Source organism: Scyliorhinus torazame, chromosome 29, assembly GCF_047496885.1.
Source record: "Scyliorhinus torazame isolate Kashiwa2021f chromosome 29, sScyTor2.1, whole genome shotgun sequence".
Lineage (NCBI taxonomy): Eukaryota > Metazoa > Chordata > Chondrichthyes > Carcharhiniformes > Scyliorhinidae > Scyliorhinus > Scyliorhinus torazame.
In genome coordinates this window covers 41,419,185-41,433,514 of record NC_092735.1, presented here as the reverse complement: position 1 = coordinate 41,433,514, position 14,330 = coordinate 41,419,185, and the positions used below count along the sequence as shown (strand labels likewise).

The window sequence follows — 14,330 nt, the reverse complement described above, 5'->3', positions numbered from 1 at the left end:
AGCTCATTACAACTCAGCCCACTAATAATACTCTAATTTTCCTATACCATTCAGCTTCATTTTTAAGGTATCTAATTCTTTTGTTGAGATCAAGACTTATTTTGTCCTCGTCTCCCAGACTCTTCCCTTTTGTTAATCAAGCCTCAGCTTGTCTTCACCTAATCACTGTTTTCTCATTTGCCTTGTCTACATTCTTAATGCAGACAATTCTTAATTTAAGAAAATTCTTAATTTTTCCAATCATAGTGTCTTCCAACACAATAAACTTTAGCCATTCCAGTGCACATTGAACAGACTGATAAAAGTTCCTAGACACACAGCATCTGCACTGACAGCTCCACCTAGCATGGGAACTATCCAAAGGTCAATTCAAACTTGACAGTAGCCGAAAATATTTCAAGGTTATAATCTAATCCTGATGTTCAAATAATGTCTATAAACTACTCAAGAACACTGCACATTATGTTTGTATTGTTGTCATCACTTCCAGCTAATTGCTCACAGGTTTCACTGAGGCATGAAATGTAATGAATATTGTAACTTATATTTAGTATCTTAGTTTAAATTTATGGAGCTGCTGAACAACAAATTCTACACAAATTTAATGGGCGGCATGGTAGCAGTGGTTAGCACTGTTGCTTCACAGCTCCAGGGTCCCAGGTTCGATTCCTGGCTTGGGTCACTGTCTGTGCGGAGTCTGCACGTCCCGTGACTGCATGGGTTTCCTCCGGGTGCTCCGGTTTCCTCCCACAGTCCAAAGAGGTGCCGATTTGGTAGATTGGCCAAGATAAATTGCCGTTAGTGTCCAAAATGGTTAGGAGGGGTTACTGGGTTATGGGAATTAGGTGGAGGTGTGGGCTTAAGTAGGGTGCTCTTTCCAAGGGCTGGTGTCGACTCGATGGGCCGAATGGCCTCTTTCTGACTGTAAATTCTATGATTAACCTATGAATGCAAGGGCAGCACAGTGGCGCAGTGGTAGCACTGCTGTCTCACGGCGCCGAGGTCCCAGGTTCGATCCCGGATCTGAGTCACTGTCTATGGGGAGTTTGCACATTCTCCCCGTGTCTGCGTGGGTTTCGCCCCAGAACCCAAAGATGTGCAGGCTAGGTGGATTGAACACGCTAAAGTGCCCCTTAATTGGAAAAAATGGATTGGGTACTCTAAAGTTATAAAAAAATAAAAATTAAAAATAAAACAATGAATGCTGCAATGTGCCAACTAGTCTTCCTTCTTTAAATGCCAATGACAACGATGACAAATAACAACATCTCAACTTAAGCAACGTTATTATAACAATATCAGAGAAGTCTGAAATGATTTTTTTTTTAAATTGAACATGCCAAATGTTGTAGAGCTAACTCCAGAAACCATGGTGTGCAGAATATATGAGGGTCTATAACAGGCCAGAGTGTAAAATGTTTGCGGGTTAATGAGCCGCCACCATAATAATGGGATAAAGACCATATCACTCCATCCAAATTGATCAAGATATCAAGGTTCGGCACAACATCGTGGGCCGAAGGGTCTGTTCTGTGCTGTATTTTTCTATGTTCTATGTTCTATATCAGGGCAGAACTGGCAAAATGGCGATCTGGGTTCAACAAGGCCAAGGCGGAGCTCTACAAGAGCAAGGTGCGGTTTGGAGTGATGTATGTGGCTCGAATGTGGGTCACATTCAAGGACAGAGACCATTATTTTAATATGCCGGAGGAGGCGAATGACATTGTGAGGAAAAATTTACTTTTTGAGTTTTGGGTCTCCTTTTTGAGATTATGTCAGAGATTGTGGGGGTCAGGCAGCGATCCTTGTGGTGTCAGACTCACCGGTGCTCCTGGAGGGGAGGAAGGCTGATGTCCTGGCCTTTGCCTCTCTGATGGCCCGGAGGTGAGTCATGCCTGGATGGAGGTCGTCGGCGCCACCCAAGGCCTTGGTTGTTAGCGTCTCTGAGACTGGAAAAGATTAATTATGTCATTAGAGTGTCAGAGGAAGGGGTTCTATTCCAGGTAGATGCTGTCCTTCGCCTTTTTAAGCAACTAGGGGAGGTTGTTTAAGAGGGGGGGTGGGATTTGGGTAATTTTTTAAAAATAACAAATTGTTTGCATTCTATTGGAAGGTTTTGTATGTGATCATTTGAAAACTAAAAAAATTTTTTTTTTTTTTTTAAAGAAACAATAATGTTTCTCTCTCCAGATGCTGCCAGACCTGCTCATTTTTTGATAATTTTCTGTTTTTCAGATTTCCAGCATCCTCAGTATTTTGCTTTTATTTTAAAGTACCAGCCGTACCAGCCTCCCCGAACAGACGCCGGAATGTGGCGACTAGGGGCTTTTCACAGTAAGTTCATTTGAAGCCTACTTATGACAATAAGCGATTTTCATTTCATTTCATTTTCAAGTAGTAAAAACTGCCAATGCATTCTCACCGAAGAGCCCTTGTTTGGTTGGTACGGTAATGCCCAGACATTGGATGCTGTTCCAGTAAAGCCACTTGCATCCTGATAAAAAAAGGACAATAACAGGAAATATTTTGATACAATCCAACATATTCACAGATTCACATTGGACAGCAATCTACCAGCATCACATCTTTCTTATACTGACCCCCCAACATTTGGAAATTGTTTAATGGCATTTTGCATTCTCCTATGGATACTAGTATCACCAAACTATACCATAGGAGCACAGGACTAAGAGTAGGCCATTTAGCCCTTCAAGCCTGCTCCACCGTTCATTCAATCAGATCATGCCTGATCTGTTTGTGGTCTCCGCTCCACTTTCTGTCTGCCCCCATAACAAACATCTCACTCTGCCTTAAATAAATTCAAAGAGCAGCCTCCACTACCTTCTGGGAAAGAGAATTGCACACACCAATGACCCTTTGGGAGAAAAGGTTTCTCTTCATCAGCTTTAAAAGGAAGGCCTCATTTTTAAACTATGGTCCGTGATTTTAGTCTCCCCATAAGAGGAAACATTCTCTGGGTATCCACCCTGTCACATTTCAAATGCACTGCTCCTAAATTCCATCTGCTCATGTCACCGGGAGAGCGTGCAGACTCCGCACAGTGTCCCAAGCCGGGAATCGAACCTGGACCCTGGCACTGTGAGGCAACAGTGCTAACCACAGTGCTACCAAGTCTGTCAACTCAAGTCTTTGTATGATGTAAGGTATGAGGTCTGGATTGTTCCTATGAACATTTGACAGCGTTTTTCTTTTTGGACCAGTCCAACACCTTCCCCAACACTGGATCAGTTTTTGTGTTTCTTTGAACTTGAGATGAAGTTACAAGTGCATTATACACGAGGCGCCAGAATGCTCAGTTTGGGAGACCATGTTCTCCTGTTGGAGATGAATTGCCTCTTATTTGCACTTGCGATTCACTATCCCTTGCCATTCAAATTTATGCATGGTAGGGATTGCAAGGGATTCCATCACAAAGTGCTTTCTGCAGAGAAAAAGAGTAAGTTGATGTGGTCCAAGAGCTGTCAATTTTAGCTAGATGTTTATAAACTTTGCACAAAGTTTCACAGCAGGCTACTTCAAATCCACTGAAGTGTGAAGGGAATATATATTAAATAATCCAGACAGCTGGTGCCTGCACGCTGTCAATCATAGCCTAGTAAAATCTATTTCACATTGATATGAATGAAAACCTTGCAGATAAGATTTTTTTAAATTAATTTACAGGATGTGGGCGTCACTGGTTAGGCCAGCATTTATTGCCCAGCCCTAGTTGCTCTTCAGAAAGTGGTGGTGAGTTACCTTCTTGAACCGCTGCAGTCCCTGAAGTGTAGATACACCCACTATGCTGCTACGAAGGGAGTTCCACGATTTTGACCCAGCGACAGTGAAGGAACGGCGATATATTTTCAAGTCAGAGCGGCGAGTGACTTGGAGGGGAACCTCCAGGTGGTGGAGATCCCAGGTATCTGCTGCTCTTGTCCTTCTAGATGGTAGTGGTCGTGGGTTTTAAAGGTGCTGTCTAGGGAGCCTCGGTGAGTTCCTGCAGTGCATCTTGTAGATGGTACACACGACTGCCGTTGTTTATCGGTGGAGGAGGGTTTGAATGTGTGTGAACGGTGGAACAATCAAGCGGGGCTGTTTTGTCCTGGATGGTGTTGAGTTTCTTGAGTGTTGTTGGAGCTGCACTCACCCAGGCAAGTGGAGAGTATTCCATCACACTCCTGACTTGTGCCTTGTAGATGAAGGACAGACTTTTTTTTGGGGGGGGGCGGGGGGGGGGGGTCGTCAGGAGGTGAGTTACACGCTGTAGGATTCAGAGTCTTTGGCCTGCCCTGGTAGCCACAGTATTAATGTGGCTAATCCAGTTCAGTTTCTGATCAGTGGTAACCCCCAGATGTAGATTCTCTCCTATAGGAGATGGTTATTGCCTGGCACTTGTGTGGTGTGAATGTAACTTGCCACTTATCAGGGTCAAGCCTGGATATTGTCCCTGTTTTGCTGCATTTGGACATGGACTGCTTCATTATATGAGGAATTGCAAATGGTGTTGAACATTGTGCAATCATCCACAAACATCCCCACTTCAGACCTTATGATGGAAGCGAGGTCATTGATGAAGCAGCTGAAAATGGTTGGGCCTCGGACACGACGTTGAGGAACTCCTGCAGTGATGTCTTGGAGCTGAGATGATTGACCTCCAACCACCACAACCATCTCTCTTTGTGCCGGGTATGACTCCAACCAGCGGAGAGTTTTCCCCTGATTCCCATTGACTCCAATTTTGCTTGGGCTCCTTGATGCCGCACTCGGTCAAATGCTGCCCTGATGTCAAGGGCAGTCACTCTCACCTCACCTCTGGCATTCAGCTCTTTTGTCCATGTTTGAACCAAGGTTGCAATAAAGTCAGGGGCTGAGTGACCTAGGCGAAACTCAAACTGCGTGTTCATGAGCAGGTTATTGTCCAAGTTAATGTTGCTTTTTAATATATTTTTATAATCTTTATTGTCACAAGTAGGCTTACATTAACGCTGCAATGAAGTTACTGTGAAAATCCCCCATTCGCCACATTCCGGCCCTGTTTGGGTACATGGAGGGAGAATTTAGAATGTCCAAATTACCTAACAGCACGTCTTTCGGGACTTGCGGGAGGAAACCGGAGCACCCGGAGGAAACCCACGCAGACACAGGGAGAATGTGCAGACTCCGCTCAGACAGTGACCCAAGCCGGGAATTGAACCTGGGACCCTGGAGCTGCGAAGCAACAGTGCTAACCACTGTGCTACCGTGCCACCCCATTGATAGCACTGTTAATGACTTCTTCCATCAATCTGCTGATGATGGAGAATAGACTGATTGGGCGGTAATTGGACTGGATTTGTCCTGTTTCTTGTGCACACCTGGGCAATTTTCCACATTGCCGGGTAGATGCCAGTGTTGTAGCTGTACTGGAACAGCTTGGCTATGGATGCGGCAAGTTCCTGAGGACAAGTCTTCAGTACTATTGTCGGAATATTGTCTGGGCCCATAGTCTTTGCAGTATCCACTGCCTTCAGTCGTTTCTGGATATTATGTGGAGTGAATCATATTGGTTGAAGACCTGTGATGCTGGGAGCCCCTGGAGGATACAAAAGAGGATGCAGGACATTTCAGAACTATTGAATGTTAAATAGTCAATAGATCACTCTGGGATAATGTGCACTCTACAAAATGCATTAATGAAAAAGAACATGTGTGCGATCTAACTTTAAAAAAAAGTTTGTTCTGTGCGGCATTAGCGGGGTCGTTCCGACGCTACCCACCGGTGAGCAGAGCTCCTCAATGCCGGAAGCGACCGGTACGTTATTTTTAAATCTGTTTCGACACTGAACAACCCTAAGCCCAAACTCACAGTAAGAAGGTCCCCGGCTCCCCCGCAACCTTCCACACCCGCACAGGGCACCTCCGCGCTGATCATCGCTGCGCAGAAAATGCCACCGTGGCACCATGGCGGTGAAGACTGATACCTTGGTAGTGTCCCAGCTAGTTGGCAGTGCCACCTGCGCACTTTAGCATGCCAATCTGGCATATAGGTGGCACTGCCAGGCTGGTATTGCTAAGGTCCCAGGTTGCACCAACAGTACCAGAGTAGCACCCTGCCCAGAGCACATGCACCTTGGGGCCTCCAATCGTTTGGGAGATCCCCATGAGTGCCGTTGCGTCTGGTCCGTTTGTGGAGACCACTACAGAACGACGCTCAACCGAGATCTGCAAGGCGAAGGGGATAGATCCCAACACCGTGGTTACCTCCGGGAACTACATATTAGAGTGAGACTAGCTGTCTTGTCTTCTTCCTTCACTGCTTTCCGGTCCTGGCAGTGGGGCCCATGGCGCTCACAACCTCTGTCACCTGCGCCCAGGTGGTGGGTGGCAGCCTCCTACCCACCACAGGGAACAAGGTTGCCCGCCTCCTCCAAGACCTCCAGCAGGGCCTCAAACTCTGCACCTGTGAACCAGGGTGCCGCTTTCCATGCTGCCATCTTGTTGTCTGGGATGAGTGTGTGGGGGAATAGAGTGCTAATATGCGGCTGCAGCTTGTCAGCCTCTCGAGTGGCAATCCCGGTTAATTGGACATGGTTTTTCATCGGAATCGATTGAGTTTCATGTGGCGCAAGCCCATTAAAGGATTACGAATTGCTCCGGGAGCAACGCCAATTTAATTGTCATAGAAGTCCACCTATTCAGTCCCGGTGTCAACACTTAGAAACAGAGAATCCTGCCCTTCATCTTTATTCCTTTGTTCCACTTAGGGGTTGTTTTCATTTTATAGAGGGGTATCTGTTAGGGTCAGGAACTGTTAACTATCAAGGAGTATGTAAGAACCCTTGATTTACCCAAGAGTTTAAAGAAGAAGCAGATGAGATAGAACATAGAACATAGAACGATACAGCGCAGTACAGGCCCTTCGGCCCACGATGTTGCACCGAAACAAAAGCCATCTAACCTACACTATGCCATTATCATCCATATGTTTATCCAATAAACTTTTAAATGCCCTCAATGTTGGCGAGTTCACTACTGTAGCAGGTAGGGCATTCCACGGCCTCACTACTCTTTGCGTAAAGAACCTACCTCTGACCTCTGTCCTATATCTATTACCCCTCAGTTTAAAGTTATGTCCCCTCGTGCCAGCCATATCCATCCGCGGGAGAAGGCTCTCACTGTCCACCCTATCCAACCCCCTGATCATTTTGTATGCCTCTATTAAGTCTCCTCTTAACCTTCTTCTCTCCAACGAAAACAACCTCAAGTCCGTCAGCCTTTCCTCATAAGATTTTCCCTCCATACCAGGCAACATCCTGGTAAATCTCCTCTGCACCCGCTCCAAAGCCTCCACGTCCTTCCTATAATGCGGTGACCAGAACTGTACGCAATACTCCAAATGCGGCCGGACCAGAGTTCTGTACAGCTGCAACATGACCTCCCGACTCCGGAACTCAATCCCTCTACCAATAAAGGCCAACACTCCATAGGCCTTCTTCACAACCCTATCAACCTGGGTGGCAACTTTCAGGGATCTATGTACATGGACACCTAGATCCCTCTGCTCAGCCACACTTTCAAGAACTGTACCATTAGCCAAATATTCCGCATTCCTGTTATTCCTTCCAAAGTGAATCACCTCACACTTCTCTACATTAAACTCCATTTGCCACCTCTCAGCCCAGCTCTGCAGCTTATCTATATCCCTCTGTAACCTGCTACATCCTTCCACACTATCGACAACACCACCGACTTTAGTATCATCTGCAAATTTACTCACCCACCCCTCTGTGCCTTCCTCTAGGTCATTGATAAAAATGACAAACAGCAACGGCCCCAGAACAGATCCTTGTGGTACTCCACTTGTGACTGTACTCCATTCTGAACATTTCCCATCAACCACCACCCTCTGTCTTCTTTCAGCTAGCCAATTTCTGATCCACATCTCTAAATCACCCTCAATCCCCAGCCTCCGTATTTTTTGCAATAGCCTACCGTGGGGAACCTTATCAAACGCTTTGCTGAAATCCATATACACCACATCAACTGCTCTACCCTCGTCTACCTGTTCAGTCACCTTCTCAAAGAACTCAATAAGGTTTGTGAGGCATGACCTACCCTTCACAAAGCCATGCTGACTATCCCTGATCATATCATTCCTATCTAGATGATTATAAATCTTGTCCCTTATAATCCCCTCCAAGACTTTACCCACTACAGACGTGAGGCTCACCGGTCTATAGTTGCCGGGGTTTTCTCTACTCCCCTTTTTGAACAAAGGGACCACATTTGCTGTCCTCCAGTCCTCTGTTAGTTTTAAGTCATGTTAGTTTTAAGTCAGTGTGAATAAAGGTCTGTGGAGAAGACTTGGGTTTCTGTCTGCTGATTACTTATCAGCCATTAGAGTTTAACAGTCAGAATAATTTACTGATATGCAGTGAACAAAAGTGGTCACAAAAAAGAGCCAGGTTGGATATTTTTAGTAAGGAGACTGCAAAGTTGTGAAATAAATACACACCATTAAAAAGATGACTTCTTAACTTTTTGGGGTACTGCCGATGAAGACTAGAAACAAACACAAATTGAAACAGTTGGCATATTGCAAAGAACAATACAACACAGGAACAGGCCCTTCGGCCCTCTTAGCCTGTACCGGTCGTTATACCACCCTTGGCCAAAACCTGGGGGATTTGGCCAAAGGTGGTTTCATGACCAGTACAGGCTTGTATGGCTGAAGGGCCTGTTCCTGGCTGTATTGTTCTTTGTTCTATGCCCCCAGTGATGGACCCCTCCACCCTGGGAAAGAGTGCCTGCCCATCTGATGCACAATCAATTGTACAAAGACTTGAGTTGGGTACAACTGAGGCTTTATTGCTCTAAGATGTGTGGCCTCCCACCGCAGCTGGCTGCAGCATGGAGGACACACATATTTATACTCCGCCTACTGGGCGGAGCCAGCAGGCAGGGACGACCAACATACCTGTAGTACAGGTCCTACCATACATCGCCTAATAGAGGTGTAACAGTGGTTTACCACATTCGCCGCCTGTTAACATTGAATCCGGCGGGGGTGGTTTGCGGTGTGTTGTTAGTGGCGGTGCACAGTAGTGACCGAATGGAGTGTAGTGCATCAGGGAGAACCTCCTGCCAGCGGGAAGCTGGGAGGTTCCTGGACCTTATGGGCCAGTTGGACGGCCCGCCACACCGTCCCGTTCTCCCTCTCTACCTGTCTGTTTCCCCGGGGATTGTAGCTCATTGTTCTGCTGGAGGCGATACCCCTGCTGAGCAGGAACTGACGCAGCTCATCACTCATGAAGGAGCATCCCCTGTCACTGTGGATGTAGGCGGGGAAACCGAACAGCGAAGATTGTGTTGAGGGCTTTGATGACGGTGGCAGACGTCATATCGAGGCATGGAATGGCGAAGGGGAATCTGGAGTACTCATCGACCACACTGAGAAAATACGTGTTACGGTCGGTGGAGGGGAGGGGCCCTTTGAAATCCACGCTGAGGCGCTCAAAGGGGTGGGAGGCCTTCACCAGGCGCGCACGGTCCGGCCAGTAGAAGTGCGTCTTGCACTCCGCATAGACCTGGCAGTCCCTGGTAATTGTCCGTACTTTGCGGGTCTTTATGAAATAGTACAACCGTGTGACTCCCGGGTGACAAAGGCTGTCGTGCAGGGTCCGGAGTCGGTCTACTTGTGCGCTGGCACATGTACCTCGGGATAGGGCGTCTGGGGGCTCGTTGAGCTTGAGGGACGATGCAAAATCTCGTAATTGTGGGTGGAGAGCTCGATCCTCCACCTCAAGATCTTATCGTTCTTGATCTTGCCCCGCTGTGTGTTATTGAACATGAAGGCTACCGACCGTTGGTCAGTGAGGAGAGTGAATCTCCTGCCGGCCAGGTAATGCCTGCAATTCAACACAGCTTCAATGATAGCTTGGGCCTCTTTTCCGACGGATGAGTGCCGAATTTCCGAGGCATGAAGGGTGCGGGAAAAGAATGCCACGGGTCTGCCTGCCTGATTGAGGGTGGCGGCTAGGGTGATGTCTGATGCGTCGCTCTCTACTTGAAAGGGCAGTGTCTCGTCTACTGCGTGCATCCCGGCCCTAGCGATATCGGCTCTGATACGGGCGAAGGCCTGTTGTGCCTCAGCCGTCAGGGGAAAATGGGTTGACTGTATGAGTGGGCGGGCGTTGTCCACATAGTTTGGGACCCACTGAGCGTAGTACGAAAAGAACCCCAGGCAGCGTTGAGGGCCTTGGGGCAGTGGGGGAGGGGGAGCTCCATGAGGGGGCGCATGCGGTCGGGATCGGGCCCCAGAACTCCATTCTGGACCACATAGCCGAGGATGGCTAAGCGGGTCGTGCTAAACACGCACTTCTCCTTGTTGTAGGTGAGGCTTCGGAGAGTGGCGGTGCGGAGCAATTTGGCAAGGTTGGCGTCGTGGTCCTGCTGATCATGGCCGCAGATGGTGATGTTGTCTAGTTATGGAAAGGTGGCCCGCAAACCGTGCCGGTCGACCATTCGGTCCATCTCCCTTTGGAAGATGCCAAGTTTATTGACGCCGAAGGGAACCCTGAGGAAGTGATAAGAGGCGGGCGTCTGCCTCGAAGGCAGTGTATGGACGGTCCGATTTACGAATGGGGGGCTGGTGGTAGGCGGATTTGAGGTCTACTGTTGAGAAGACCCGGTACTGTGCAATCTGATTGACCATATCAGATATGCGTGGGAGGGGGTACGCGTCGAGCTGCGTGTACCGATTGATGGTCTGGCTGTAGTCCACGACCATTCTGTGTTTCTCCCCAGTTTTAACTACTACCACTTGGGCTCTCCAGGGGCTGTTGCTGGCCTTGATGATGCCTTCCCGAAGCAGCAGCTGGACCTCGGACCTGATGAAGGTCCTGTCCTGGGTGCTGTATCGTCTGCTCCTGGTGGCGACGGGTTTGCAATCCGAGGTTAGATTTGCGAAGAGGGAAGGCGGATCGACCTTTAGGGTCGCGAGGCCGCACACAGTGAGGGGTGGTAGGGGCCCACCGAATTTCAGGGTTAGGCTCTGGAGGTTGCACTGGAAGTCCAGGCCGAGTAGTAGGGCAGCGCAGAGGTTAGGGGAGGACGTAGAGGCGGAAGCCGCTGAATTCTACGCCCTGGACCGTGAGTGTGACCGTTCAGTATCCTCGGATCGCCACGGAATGGGATCCGGAGGCAAGGGAGATTCTTTGGTTGGCGGGATGTACGGCAAAGGGAGCAGTGCCTTACCGTATCCGGGTGGATGAAGCTTTTGGTGCTCCAGCAAGCAAGAGGTCACGTGTCCTTTGATTTTAACGCTGGTCAATGCGGTGGCCAGGTTGTGCGGACGAGACTGGGCGATGGTCACTGAGGCAAATCGTGGTCGGTCGTCGCTGGTGTAGGATGACAGGGAGCCCGAGGGCCCTGGTCCTGGAATGCTGGCGATGCCCATGGGCCGTGGGGGAGTCAAGATGGCGGCGCCTGAAGATCTCGAGGAGGACAAAATGGCGGCTGAAGATCAAAGAGGAGTACAAAATGGCGGCGCCCATGGGCCGCACGTGGCGGGGGTTGAACAAGATGGCGGCGCCCATGGGCCGCACGTGTTGCTCAGGGGGGAAGATGGCGGCGCCCACTGGCCGCGCTTGATCTGAGGGAGAGAAGATGGCGGGGCCCACTGGCCGCGCGTGGTCCTGGGAGATGAAGATGGCAGCGCCCATTGCCCCTAAACGAGGGGGGTGGGGGCGATAGCGGCGACTGCACTGGCCTGGCACGCCACGGCGATGCGCCCCTTCGTGCTGCAAGCCTTACAAAGGGCAGCGTGGGCAGGGCAGCGTTGGCGGGGCCGCAGAAATAACATCGGGGACCCAAGGGGTTTGCTGGCTGCCGCGTGGCGCCGGCGTATTGGCTGGGTAAGGCCCCCGCTGGGGCGGCTGTCTGTGGGGTCCACGAGCGTAGGAGGGGTGGGTCGCGCGGCTGGGGGTGTAAGTCGGAACGTTGCGCGAGGCGACCATCATGGAGAGCGCTAGTTTCTTTGTCTCCGCTAGGTCGAGCGTGGCCCCCTCTAGCAGTCGCTGGCGTATGAGGTCCGACCCAATCCCCGTAACAAACGCGTCCCGCATAAGGAGGTTTGAATGTTCAGTGGCCGTAATGGCCTGAGAGTCACAGTCCCGGATGAGTGGGATTAGGGCCCGCCAGAAGTCTTCTATGGACTCACCAGGGAGTTGAGAGCGAGTGACGAGTACGTGCCTGGCGAAGAGCGTGTTTGTCTTCTGAGTGTAATTCTCCTTGAGAAGCGTCACGGCATCGGTGTAGTTCAGCGTGTCCTGGATTAGCGGAAAAGTGCTGGAGCTCAACCTTGAGTACAGGATCTGTATCTTCTGAGCCTCCGAGATAGGGGTGGATGCCGAGTTGATGTACGCCCCGAAGCAAGCTAGCCAGTGTTGAAAGTCCTTTTTGGCGTCGCTTGAATGCGGATCCAGCCGCAGGCGATCCGGTTTGATACGGAGGTACATCTTTTGAAAATCTTGGAGCAATAAATTGATGCAAGATCAAGTGCACAAAGAGTTGAATTGAGTACAACTGAGGGTTTATTGTTCTAAGATGTCTTGCCTCCCACAGCAGCTGGTGAAATGGCTGCAGCATGGAGGACACACATATTTATACTTCGCCTACTGGGCGGAGCCAGCAGGCAGGGACTACCAACATACCTGTAGTACAGGTCCTACCATACATCACCTAATAGAGGTGCAACAGTGGTTTACCACACCATCCACTCGATCCATGCCCCTCATAATCTTGTAGACCTCTATCAGGTCAGCCCTCAAACCTCTGTCGTTCCAATGTAAACAGCCCGAGTCTATTGAGCCTCTCCGCAAAACTAGCACCCTGCAGACCAAGCAACATCCTGGTAAACCTCCTCTGCAACCTCTCCAAAACCTCCACATCCTTCTGGTAGTGTGGTGACCCACTGTAATGATAAAAATAAAGAAAGTACAAAAGGAAGAAAAATGATTGAGAAAGTGATAAGTGAAGCAAAAAAGATGTATGATGAAAATCTCAAATGAGTAGTTATAAATGTATCATCAAAAAGACTGTTAAATGTGAGGTGAATTAATAGAAGATATACACAAATTGGCAGGGATACTTCATAAGTACTCCCTTTCAGTGTTTAGATGAGAATTTTATATATCCCATTGTTAATTTATTAAAATAATAGTCCTGTGTGTTAATTTTTCTTAGCAGTTTGCTTACTTATCATCTTTCTAAAATTTGCTCAATTCCAATTTAGAGTTTTTTTAAAGTAATGTTTTCCCTTCTATTTAGGCCTTGCCAGTATCATTATGGTCATTACTCTTGAGGTTCACATTTAACTAGTCTATTTTGCCACTCCTAACCAGATCTAGCAATTTTAAAATCACAGCGCTGTTACGGAAATAAGTCCCCTAAACAGACCACCCAATTTCACAACCAATATAACATCTCAAATTAAGAGCAATTTTGTGGTTTGGACACCTGCCCACGTTCAATTGCATTAATTCGATTCAAAGACTCTGTTTATGTTGAAAACACACAACCAGCAAACAGTTTCCCAGAAGAAGCACAGTCAGCAAACTTCACTGGGATGTGAAGTGTTGCTGATTTTCTCCTTGGTTCAATTGCTCTGTTTTATTACCTTTGCTCTCAAGTCGCCAGGTATTTTTATGATACCGCCACGAGGTTCAAGTCCGAATAATGATCAATAACGCAACACACCGATTAGTAAGGCTTAAATCAAAGCACATTTATTTTACACAGTAATCGCTACTCATGCACAAATTCTACGTCTAAGCTACTTCTACAACTAACAGGCCTATACTTCACTTTGGACTTGCCCACCAGGTCAGGGGAACAAATGGCCTTTCGTTCGGGTTCTGAGTCTGCGGGATTCGAAGTTGGTACGGATTGCTAGCTAGGAGCGCCTATCTCGTAGTGAGCGTTGAATTAAGACTTACGATTGTCGGTCTTCACTGCACCGGTCACGGTCAATGTTGGTTCGTGTTGCTGGGTGACCCGGGCAGGACGCAGAGGTGAAGAGAGAAGATAGCGATTTGAACTTGGGGCTCAATTCTTATAGTCCCCAGGGGCTTCCCGCCTTTCGGGGCGGACCCTGTACTTGGTCCCAAGTGATTGGACTTTGTCCCAATCACTTGGTTCGATTTTTTCCAATACTGGAGTGGTTCCCTGATCGATGGGCGGTCTTGAGGTGCTCGTTCACCTCCTTTGTGTTGGCTCCTGCTGGCGCCGAGGAGTCTGGCTTTACTTTGTGTGTCAAAAATGTTACATATTGTTCCCGGGGATTGCTC

At 48.6% G+C, this 14,330-nt stretch overlaps 1 protein-coding gene across 1 annotated transcript in view; it reads right to left on the bottom strand.

The window, feature by feature from the left end:
* The window catches only part of LOC140403801 (uncharacterized), a 41,075-nt gene that overhangs the window by 1,125 nt on the left and 25,620 nt on the right, over positions 1–14,330 (bottom strand). Inside the window, exons 4-5 of the mRNA XM_072491960.1 lie at positions 2,423–2,494; positions 1,824–1,949 (exon numbers count right to left, since the gene is read on the bottom strand). Of these exons, the coding sequence (XP_072348061.1) occupies positions 1,824–1,949; positions 2,423–2,494 (198 nt within the window). The remainder of the gene's footprint in view (positions 1–1,823; positions 1,950–2,422; positions 2,495–14,330) is intronic.